Source organism: Ipomoea triloba, chromosome 4 (assembly GCF_003576645.1).
Source record: "Ipomoea triloba cultivar NCNSP0323 chromosome 4, ASM357664v1".
In the NCBI taxonomy this organism is placed as follows: domain Eukaryota; kingdom Viridiplantae; phylum Streptophyta; class Magnoliopsida; order Solanales; family Convolvulaceae; genus Ipomoea; species Ipomoea triloba.
Genome location: NC_044919.1, coordinates 14,727,228 through 14,738,633, shown reverse-complemented (window position 1 = coordinate 14,738,633; position 11,406 = coordinate 14,727,228). Strand labels below are relative to the sequence as shown.

Sequence of the window (11,406 nt, the reverse complement as noted above, 5' to 3'; positions counted from 1 at the left end):
TATTATGTGTTAAAATAATGTACTTTATATGTTAGAATAATGAAACTTTTAGGACAAGATAATTTACATTATATGTTACAATAATATACCTCTTATGAATTATAAAAATGTATATTATAATACTTCACATGAAAAAAAAAAAATTGAACAAAACAGCATCATTTTTTATTTTTTAACCATAGTCCATACAGCGGTCCACGCAACTCTGTGATTTGTGAACCAAAGTGGCATAATAACTATTACCCGCCAAAATCCATCCAAAAGAAACAAGTCCGAAATCTCTTATCTTCCTCACTCCTCGATCTGCCATCAGTTATAAGCACAACGAAAATGGCATTCTACAAATCATTCTCTCTCACCGCCGCCCTCCTCGTCGGCCTCTTCTCCTTCTCCGTCGCCCAAATACTCACCTATCCACCGCCGCCGCCGCAATCTCAATCCCTAGCCAACGCTGTCGACACTCTCTCCGACTCCGGCTACTTCGCCATGTCTCTCACTATTGAGCTCATTGCGGAAACTCTCATCCACTCCACCTCCTCATCCGCCGATGATACGATCGCCGCTCTCACCATCTTCTCGCCGCCGGACTCCGTCTTCGCCGCCGTCGGCCAGCCGTCGCTGCGTCATCTCGTCCTCCACTTCTCCCCTCTCGCCCTCTCCATCTCCGCCCTCCGTTCCCTCCCTCTAGGCTCCGAAATCCCCAATCTCTCCCCCTCCAGTTCCCTCTACATTACCGCTTCGTCCTCCTCCGACGACCATTATCAAATCTCCATCAACGGCGTCAACATCTCCACCTCGCCAATATTCGACGATGGCTCTGTAATCGTGTTCACCGTCGATGATTTCTTCGCCGCCAATTTCACACCGCCAGTGCCCGCTCCAATCAACCCTAGCTCTGTCAATATATTCGACTGCAAATTGCGCCCATTTTCGATGCTAAATGAGGCCTCCGCGGTGCTGAAATCGAGGGGGTATTCAATAATGGCGTCATTCCTGGATTTGCAGTTATTCGGATTTATGAGCACTTCACCTATTAAACTCACTGTTTTTGCTCCGGTAGACGGGGCATTGATCCAGTTCTCCGGCGATGTAATGGTGTATCAGTCAGTGTTGATGAGACACGTGCTGCCATGCGCTTTGAATTGGACAGAGCTGAATGAGATTGGGCAGGGTAGTGGAGCAGCTTTCCAGGACTATGTGAAGCAGTTTAGCATGAATGTAAGAAGTGCTAATAGCGAGGTTTTCGTGAATGGGATTCGAATTTCAATTCCAGATATGTATCATAATGACTGGGTTGTGATTCATGGACTGAATGAGATGATTCCCCTGCCAGATGAGTTCGAAATCAGAAAAGAATTTACTTTGATAAATAGGAGTTACATGGAGGTTTCTCCTTCCTCGGATCACAGAGAATTTTGAGTTTCTGTAAGGCTTTTGCTTCTGTTTGTACCAAATAGTTTCATGTCTCATTGTTTCAAGTGATCTGCTGATATGTTGACTGTACAGGTGAATTCTGCATCATGAAATCTTATTTCAAGAAAGTAGTTCTTATCATCTTATGGTTATTTCAAATCTTAATAAGAGGATCATGGAAGAACAAGAAAACATATAGAGAATCATCACAAGTAAATGAAGAAAATTCAAGTTCAGTGGTTGCAAAATTCAGTTTTTAACCAACCAATTTAGTTTTCCTTAGTTTCTCAACTTTCTCAGCCAATGCAATGACTGTATCTTTTTTCCCTTCATCTAGGAGAGCTTGTTTCAGATTACTGAACAATGTGAGGGGAGGCCTAATGCCCAAATCGAGCATTTCTTGAAAGTATTTGCAGGCAAAATTCGATTTATTCTCCTGGCAAAGGCTGTTGATTAGCGTCGAGAACATGTGCATCGTTGGAAGGATTCCTTTCCCTTTCATCTTATCCCAAACCCTCATAGCCATAGCCATATCGATGCGCTCCTTGCAACAGAACATCCTCACGATGATCTCGTACGTGCTCACTGTTGGCTCACACCTGGGATCATTCTCCATTTTCTGGAAAACTGAGTAAGCCTCCTCTATTCTCTGAGCCTTTATCAGATGGTGGAGAATTATATCATAAGTTCGGGCATTTGGACCGATCCCACTTGCTCTCATCTCATCAATTATCCGGTATGCATCATCCATTCGCGATGACCAACAATATGCCCCAACCACAGCATTATACGTAGGCACCTCGATCACACAACCGCTGCTCTTACATAGCTCAAAGAATCTGAGAGCTTCACTCAGCTTCTTCACCGAGCCCAACCCGTTTATCAGGGTGCAATATATATGAGGTGTGGGTTCAATCTTCTTCCTTTTCATTTCATGAAACATCTCTACTGCTTTATCATACTCCCTAGCCTTGCAATAAGCATTGATCATGATCCCATAGCTCACAGCATCTGGCTCAAACCCAGCATCCCTCATTTCACGATAAACTTCATTAAGCTTCAGCAGATTCCTCTCTTCACCGAATCCTTCTAAGAGTATAGTATAAGACTTGATATCTGGGCTGAACTTTGTGTGCCTCCATTCGTCGAACACCTGGTGTGCTCTCTCAACGGCCCTGGACTTACACAGAGTATCAAACAATCTGTTGAAGTCTTGTAGTTCAGCCTTCATCCCGTACTTGTTCTCCATCATCTCGAACGCCTTTATCGCGTCCTTTACCTTCCTAGCCCTAGCTAATCTCCGCGATACAAGGGCGAAAGTCTCTCTTGATAACACCCCTTTGTTCTTCATTTCGTCAACACAAATCCACACCATCTTGAACTGTTTGATCTTCCCCAGAGCTTCAATCAAAGCATGATAGCTGTGGGGTGTGTACTGGAACCCACCCTTCTTCTCGGCCCACCGGAAGAACCACAGCGCGAGAACGCCGGAGTTACTAAGCCTTTTCAAAACCTCGGCAACCAATGCCGGAGATGGAACTACGGAGGCAGAGTTGAGGTTAGAGTTAAACTCTTTCTGCGAAGCGCGGTGGTTTAGCACTATTTTGCAGATGTGATCTGTTTGTTCAATGATTTTCTGGGGTTTGGAATCTGGGTTTTGGTTATTAGGATGGGGATGGGGGTTTACTGATCTTTCATGGATTGATCGGTGAAAAGCGTAGATAATGCGGTGAAATTGAGGTGCATGTAGACAGTGAGTGAAGTTATGGAGATTGGGGTGAATTTGGGAGTGGTTTTTGAAGGGTTTTGGGGAAGCATAAAGAGAAGTTAGAGGGGTTTTAGCTAAGCGGGAAAAGACGCGAGAGAGACCCATTTGAGATTAGATGCCCAAAATTCGAATCGGCGGAGATATATATAGAGAAATGTGGGGAAAGACATACGGATTGTGTGAAAGAGAGGTTTTGTTGCCCACATCGTACCATTTGCGAGTTGCGACACTCAAATACCCTTTCCGCCTATCTCACACGTTTGAGTTTTCTTTTTTTTTTTTTTTTTTTTTTTTTTCAATTCTTTGAGGGCACTCACACGTTTGAGTTGTTCGTTGGTTAATTCACAAATGAAGAGTGAATTTAAAAATTAATTTTAAAAAAATATTTTTTTAATTCCTCGAACGGAATTGGAAACTTAATGTATCAAAAAATAAAATAAAATATAGATACTTTTTTTTAAGTATATTCTAAGGCTATCTTCACCTATGCAATTCTCTCACTTCCAATCCTATGTGTCAATATATTTTTTTTCTTTTTTTAATTTGTTTGTTGTCCACATATTACAATTTTGACAAGCAGGATTGCAAATTATGCAATTCTGCTGTTTGCAAAGGCTTTTTTGCCTTTTATATATTATTATTAAGTCAACAAGAAATGGTTAACTTGGCTAATATATAGAACATCATTTTCATTACTATCTTCTTCCTTCACCCATCTTTCTCATCATCATTAGTCCATAACTCTATTGTGAGCTATGTTTCCATGCTTTACAACTAAGAGTGTGTACTGTTGACTGTTGCGTTGTTATTTTTTCACTTAAGTATTATAATCTGATTGAATAATGCTACTGATGGATACCCGGTCCCGGGTACCCATTCGGCATTGCTAGACAATCAAGACGGGCCCTTATATAGGTCCAAATGCTGACATGTTGACTTTGACTTTGAGCCGAACCGCTTGACCCCTACCCGACTACAAAACAAGAGCATAGACGTATAGGGAGGTTAAAATTGAGGAATATTTCCTATCAAGTGCAGATCATAACAAACATTAAACTGTCCATTGTTGATGCATACGGTACTCAACATTTCCATCCTCTCTGCTTCGTTGCTAGGACTCATACTTGATGATAACTTGAAATTAATAGAAAGATGGGTACAAATTAGCTTACACATCTTCCTATTATTTCTGTCTCGATGGATTTCCATCCCTAGAATCTTATTTGTTGGTCCCAAGTCCTTCATTTCAAATTACCTAGCCAATTGATCATTCATATATGTTATACGATCATTGTTGGGGCCCAATATGCACAAGGATCTTAATTAAATCTATGGTATCCAAGACTGAAAATGAATGAATCAAATCTCTTATACCAACATCGCGGCGCCTGTTTGAGAGCATATAGAGATTTGTTGAACCTGCAAACTAAGTTCTCTTTTTCTTTTTCTTCAAAACCTTTTGGTTGGTGCATATGTAAATCTCTTCTTCAAGTTCTCCATGTAAAAATGCAATTTTCACATCCAACTGCTCAAGATACAAGTTAAGCACAACACACATCGCTAAGACTGCTCTAATTGTTGTAAGTCGTACAACAGAAAAAAAAATATCTCGTTGAAATCAACTCATTCTTTCTTTGCAAATTCTTTCACAACTAATCGAGCACGATACCGTTCCACTTGATTATAGCTATCTCGTTTGCTCTTATAGACCCATTTATTTCCAATAGCCTTCCTTGTGGTAACGGGACAAGTCCCCATGTTTTATTCTTATGGAGATCTTCAATTTCTTCTTGCATCGTTGTCATCCATAAAGATGCATTTGGACCTTTCATAGCCTAATGGTAAGTTAATGGCTCACCATATTCTATTAGTAGACAATATGCAAAATTTCCCTCCATAGAATAATCTGAGTGCCAAGCTGGTTGTCTCCTCTCCAAAGTTGATTGTCAAACTTTTGAAGTTAAAGACTCAGCTTGATCTGCCTTCCGCTTGATTGGATACACCCAACATCTCCTGGAGTAGTCGTCGATGAATGATAAAAAATACTTTGCACCTCCTAGGGATATAACTGGTGTTTGCCAATCATCAAAGTAGATTAGCTCCAAGATAGCTTTGCTTCTTGCTTTAGAGCTCTCAAACTTTAATCAATGCTGCTTACTTATAACATAATGCTCATGAAAAGGTAATGAAACCTTTTTGAGTCCTGGAAGAAGATGTTGATCAGCAAGAACCTTTAGACCTCATTCTAATATGTGGCCAAGTTTTTTGATGTCAGATCATCGTTTATTCGCCTGCCAGATTGTCTGATGCAATAGATTTTTTCCTTGTAGTTGTGTTTATCCTTTAAGTATGTATATATTGACCGCTATCTTTCCAGCTTTCATCCCAATAAGCGCGCCCTTGGTTACTTTGATGATCTCATCTTGAGTATGCAAGTACCTCATTGTTGTTGATTAGATTGATAATGAGTTGATCGTTTGAATTCGGTAGACTTTGGAGTGAAATTTCAATAGGTTCCTTCACTTCTATTTTATAATTCAACGCCAAGAGTTGTGAAAATAGAGTATTGAGAGTGTTAATATGCTCAGTTACTGATGATGCCTCCATCATCCTGAGTGTATAGCTTCCTTTTCAAAAAGACCTGTGCAGTGATTTAGCCTCATACAACTTTATGAGAGTATCATATATCTCTTTTGGGGTACTTTTCTCTACCACACTTGACGAAACTTCATCAGCAAGTGCTAAATGAAGATTAGTGTTGCTATCCATTTCTATCCACCTCGCATCATCAGTGAAATCGACTAGTCTTTCTCCAATTGCTGCTACGCAAGTATCTTTCCTAATAGCTGCTTTATTCTCATTTTTCATAATGAGAAATTGTTCCTATTGAACTTTTCAATCCCATACTTTGATGCCATTGTAAGTGGTAGGGCCGATCCAAACATTTTATTGGCCTGAAGCGAAATTTTATAAAAGGTAGTATTTCAAAGTAATCATTTTTGAACCCTTGTTCTCCTTTTGTATTAGAACCATTATCACTCTACAATTAAAAATCAAGTTTAAGGTTTAAGAGCTCTTTAGCAGCCAATGCATCCTTTGTTGTTGCAGAGATAACAGCATCTGAAGCATTTGGCAAATAATAATACTTCCCTAAAAAAGAAAAAAATTTAAAAGGATTATGGTCAAAAAGTGCTTCCTAAAAGTGAACTCATAAGAAAAAATTTTAAAAGGATTAGTATCAGTGTATACCTTCAGCTCTTGAGCAGAGGGTCTGGGTGCATCAGAAGAGGCTGTTGCTTCAAGATCAGTAGATCTTTTTAGTGATATGTTTGCCCATCAGTAGTTGCAACTATCATTATGCGTCCAACATCACCGCTCTTCTCTGCATTCATCCCAACTCTAACCGCGTGAACAGGATTACACATGAACTATGAGACCACTATACTGTAACATACCCCGAGCTATATGGTGGTTAGTATAAGAAGTAATATGCTTGAAAAGCTAAATACTATTTTCTGCAATTTATCAAGTGAGAAAGTAAAAGTTGCTTATGAAAAAAAATTCAAAGCATGAAGTTTAATTAAATTTTGAAAAGAAATTCCTTATATGCAACCACTATAAATTATACAAAGAACTGCACGACAAGCAACACTTACATAAACCAATCTAATTCATCCTTGACTAACTTTTGTTATTCAACCGTCAAAGAGAACAGACAAGAGTATGATAATAGATAGGGGAGAGTGGCATGACAGCCAAGAGAAACAACCAAAGGAAGTCACCAACCAAGAATGGGGACAAGAGCATCGCACGAAGGGAGTATGAAGAAAAGAAGAATGCCTTCGTGTCAAAGCTGGCATGTTACGTATGTAAGGGGCCACATCCGAATGATGGATTGTCCAAAATTTGGTTCCCCTAAGACTCACGAGGAAGAGAAGCCGAGCAGGATGGGATCACTCCAAGTCCTCACAACCTTTAAAGCCCAAACAACGCCGACGACTTCAACTAAGGGGCTAATGTACATCGAAGTAGTTGTTTGGTAGATACTCACACACAATTTCAGGACCGAGGATGAAGCTAGAAGACTCGGTCTTCGTTGGACAAGGGAAAGGTTGGCTCAAGGTCACCAATGCGAGAGCCCAACCACTTAGCGACTTAGCGCAAGGCATAAAGCTACGCTTAGGTTCGTAACACCAATGGATGGACTTTAGGGTTTGGGGTTTAAGATTTTAAGGTTTAGGGCTTAGGGTTTAGGACTTAAAGTTTAAGGTTTAAAGTTTAAGGTTTAGGGTAGGTTTAAGAGGTTTTGGGTTTAGGGTTTTGAATTTAGGATTTAGGGGGTGGAATAGGTATAAATACCCCTCAAGGGGCCTCATTTGTAACAATCCAAGAGTGAAAGCAATACAAGTTCCCTACAAAGCTCAAGTGTTCCCTTTAGCTTCGTTGTGTGATTTTTGCCTAACTTATTTTCGTAAGCATCTCATCATAGTAACATCACTTCCAAGGGTCGAGACTGGGTTTAGGATTTAAGATTTTAGGGTTTAGGGTTTAGGGTTTTAAGGTTTTTGGGTTTAGGGTAGAGCGAGGTTAAGAGGTTTTGGGGTTTGAGTTTAGGATTTAAGGTTTAAGATTTTAGGATTTTGCGTTTAGGATTAAGGGTTTAAGATTTTAGGTATAGGATTTTAGGGTTTAGGGTTTAGGGTTAAGGTTTTGGGTGGTTTTGGGGTTTAAGATTTTAGGGTTAGGGTTTAGTGTTTGCAAGGTGTATAGGTTAGGGTGTTTAGGGTTGCATGGTTTAGGGTTTAGGGTTTAAGGTGATTTAGGTGTTTAGGGTTGCATGGTTTAGGGTTTAGGGTTTTAAGATTTTAGCATTTAGGATTTAAGATTTTAGGGTTTAGGGTTGCAAGGTTTAGGGTAGAGGTTAAGAGGTTTTGGGTTTTGAGTTTAGGATTTAAGGTTTTAGATTTTAGGGTTTAGGGTTTGCGTTTGGGGTTAGTTTTTAGGGTTTAGGGTGTAAGGTTAAGTTTAAGGTTTAAGGTTTAAGGTTTAGGTTTAAGGTTACTTAAATGTGAAAAGACTGCGGACTTCATCTTTTATGAATGCATACACCTGTTGGGCTGGGGTCGAACTTCTTTCTTGTGTTTGACTTACCTACATAGCCTAGCTTCGTTGTCGGAATCAAGCCCAATGTAGTTCGATTTTACTTGCATCAATCACTTACCACCGAACGAAGCACTAAAAAATGACTTTTCTTTAGAATTGACTTTCTTATGATATTATATGATATTAGGGTTTAGGGTTTGCAAGGTTTAGGGTTTAGGGTTAAGGTTTAGGGGGGTTTTGGTGTTTAAGGTTTTGAGGTTTATGGTATTAGGGTTTTAAGAGATTTTGGGTTCAGGGTTTAAGGTTTAAGATTTTAGGTTTATGGTTTAGGGTTTAGGATTTGGGGTTTAAGATTTTAGGGTTAGGGTTTAGGGTTTGCAAGGTTTATGGGTTAGGGTGTTTAGGGTTGCACGGTTTAAGGTTTAAGATTTTAGGATTTAGGATTTTAGCATTTAGGATTATTTAAGATTTTAGGGTTTAGAGGGTTGCAAGGTTTAGGGTTTAGGGTTTTAGGGTTTAGGGTAGGAGGTTAAGATTTAGGGTTAGGTTAAAGGTTTTTAGGGTTTAGGGTTAAGGTTTTGGGGGGTTTTGGTGTTTAAGGTTTTAGGGTTTATAGTATTAAGGTTTTAGCCTACGGTAGTTAGTCCATGGCAAGCGGAGAATCCCCACCCACAGGAAAGTCTCTCAAGAAGCTGACGCTTTCTTGCCATTGAGATTGACCTTGAAGGAGGCAACAGAACTTCTGCAACATCTCCACGAAAAGGAATAATGCAAACCTGTAGACATTTTCACAACATCATATATCATCTCACCATAATATGGAGTAATACGTAAAGTTTTTTGTGACTCCAAACTAACTTGATCTCTACTTGTATAACTTTCTGCAAGTAGTCTCAATGCTGCTCCCTTGGCATTCTGCGTCCTATTTAATGCCATACTTCCACTAGCATCAACTACAAATATCACCTGCAATAAAGAAATTTATGTGAAAAGCAACAAACACCGGGCTAAAGAGCTCTAGAACTTTTTATCACAATATTATTTGGTATAACTACAATTTATTATGAGGCAGATTTAATTATTATGATTCCATCCCAACAAAATAGACTGCCTACTTCCAACAAATACAGTTTAGTCGATTTCAAATGTGTAAATGTCAAGTAATCAAGATCCAATTGCAAGGTTCAAATATCTTTTCTTTTGACAAATTCTTGCATTCTTTCGTGGTTTAAAAGCTGCTAGTTCTAACCCAAGAAATTTGTAGGCTACTCTGTTATATCAAATAGGATTAATATAAATAGTAAGAAGAAAGCTTGAAACTAAAGGTATTAAAACTGAGGCAGGTTGTGCAGAGAGAGAGAGTAATGAGATATACCAAGGCTCCCGCTTTGCGTGCCATTCTTTTGGCTCTCAATGTCAGTTTTCTCTACAAAAACTTTTCTACTTTTTTGAATGCCCTTCTCTCTACGCAGCTTCTGATATGGTGCAGCTGCTCTTAAAGTTGCATCAACAGCTAATCTTTGATTGGACCCTGCACGGAAGAATCTGACTTGAAATGGTTTTTATCATTGATGGCAGCAAAATAGAACTTTTCAGCTTTCCTAAATGTTAAAGAACATAAATGAGTGATTTAGGTTTAGATCAGAAATTTTACAACACAAAAGTATAAAATACCGGGGTTTCTCCTTTTAGATATGTTATGGTTCCACATATTCCAGGTAGCCAGATAGTATGTCCAGAAAATACTACTCACACTATTCAGTTTTATGTAAAATATTGACTGGTTTGGAGTTCAAGAACAAGCGTGAAAGAAGTTATTTTTTAGGAAAATTAATGGTAAAATTTAAATTGCGTAGAGACATCACGCCACCCCAAATTAATGGTAAAACTTGATTTACTGCCTAATCTGTACCACCAATTTGAGTAATTAAAAAAAAATCTGGAATGGATGTAATAAGAAGTAGAAGTGTCATGACATATTGCAACAATTCAAACATGAATAACTCAGAAAATACCTAACACAGCTTACAGCTTTCTTCAGGTCATCAACATTAGCTTTGTCACGGCCTTCAAGAGAAGCTAAGCATTTGGCAACACTAGCAGCATACAGTTCAGCTCTATGCCCTTGTAAATCCAAAATGGATGTCAGTCAATTGCATTAGGGCTTAAGACACACAGGCATATTGTAGAGAAACTTTAGTAGCAACATATAGCAATTTCTTCCATGAAATAAATGTGAAAATTTTATTTGAGATGGTTCTGGATGATTCTCTTATCTTGTTTTAAGCTACAGCCTTATCAAATGAATAATGCAATAAGTAATCTTAGGTAAGTTATCATAGTTTTTGGCAAAACAACTTGATATCAATGCCATTAAGCTATTCTTTTGTAGTTTGGAATACATTTATTTATTCAACTTGATACAATTTGTCATCTTATGTGTAAAATGTTAAAGAATCATATTATCTTAATAACTCATACATAAGACAGCTTATAATTGACATGGAAACTCTCAGTCAAATACCAATCAGGAGCATTCCTAATGAAAAAGTAGTAGAGATTTTTGGCAAGTACCTGGCAACCACCACGGATAGCTTCCATTACCAAGTATTTTAGCTGCTCTCAACTAATTGTAACATCCTTTAGATACTCCCTAGCCAAAATTATCTTCAATGAATGAAGTCAGACTTAGTTATGCCAATAATAGAAGTTAGCGTGTGGAAATAGCGCATGCAATGAGAAATTGTTGCACTTTTTACAGGGAAAAATAGTCAATTAAGCTAATTGAAGTATCTTGTTAACGAGTGATTATTTCATATAGAGGAACCTCATACATGTTATTATGGACTAAATAGAGGACAAAACTTAGCATTGTTAACTAATGTAATCAATATAGCACTTATAAGGTCTTCAAACATGCTGATTTAGGACAGAACATCAATGTTTAATGGATTTTGAAGATGAGATGAATCAGATGATTAATTTAATATCATCATCTCATCGTTGGCTAATTATCCTTCTACAAAAAAAAAAAAAAAAAAAAAAAATGGATTTTGAAGATGAGATGAATCAGATGATTAATTTAATATCATCATCTCATCGTTGGCTAATTATCCTTCTAC

General features: G+C 38.4%; 2 protein-coding genes, 1 long non-coding RNA gene and 1 pseudogene across 3 annotated transcripts; 1 reads left to right on the top strand and 3 right to left on the bottom strand.

Annotated features, from left to right (window-relative positions):
• Positions 1-325: 325 nt before the first annotated feature.
• On the top strand, positions 326-1,440 carry LOC116015630 (putative fasciclin-like arabinogalactan protein 20). The gene has a single exon (XM_031255752.1). It carries the CDS (start codon positions 331-333, stop codon positions 1,417-1,419), a length of 1,089 nt encoding a protein of 362 aa, XP_031111612.1. The 5' UTR covers positions 326-330; the 3' UTR covers positions 1,420-1,440.
• Positions 1,441-1,589: 149 nt separating this feature from the next.
• LOC116015628 (pentatricopeptide repeat-containing protein At1g71060, mitochondrial) lies at positions 1,590-3,378 on the bottom strand. The gene has a single exon (XM_031255751.1). It carries the CDS (start codon positions 3,284-3,286, stop codon positions 1,670-1,672), a length of 1,617 nt encoding a protein of 538 aa, XP_031111611.1. The 5' UTR covers positions 3,287-3,378; the 3' UTR covers positions 1,590-1,669.
• A 2,727-nt stretch (positions 3,379-6,105) lies between these two features.
• On the bottom strand, positions 6,106-8,118 carry LOC116015102. The gene is made up of 2 exons (XR_004097551.1): positions 6,431-8,118; positions 6,106-6,331 (listed from the first exon to the last, which is right to left on the bottom strand). It is a non-coding gene; the product is annotated as an uncharacterized LOC116015102 (long non-coding RNA).
• A 122-nt stretch (positions 8,119-8,240) lies between these two features.
• The window catches only part of LOC116015865, an 8,318-nt pseudogene continuing 5,152 nt past the window's right edge, over positions 8,241-11,406 (bottom strand).

Bases quoted from the DNA above. Each gene is read 5' to 3' on its own strand.
- LOC116015628 (XM_031255751.1), bottom strand. From the start codon at position 3,286: ATGGGTCTCTCTCGCGTCTTTTCCCGCTTAGCTAAAACCCCTCTAACT.
- LOC116015630 (XM_031255752.1), top strand. From the start codon at position 331: ATGGCATTCTACAAATCATTCTCTCTCACCGCCGCCCTCCTCGTCGGC.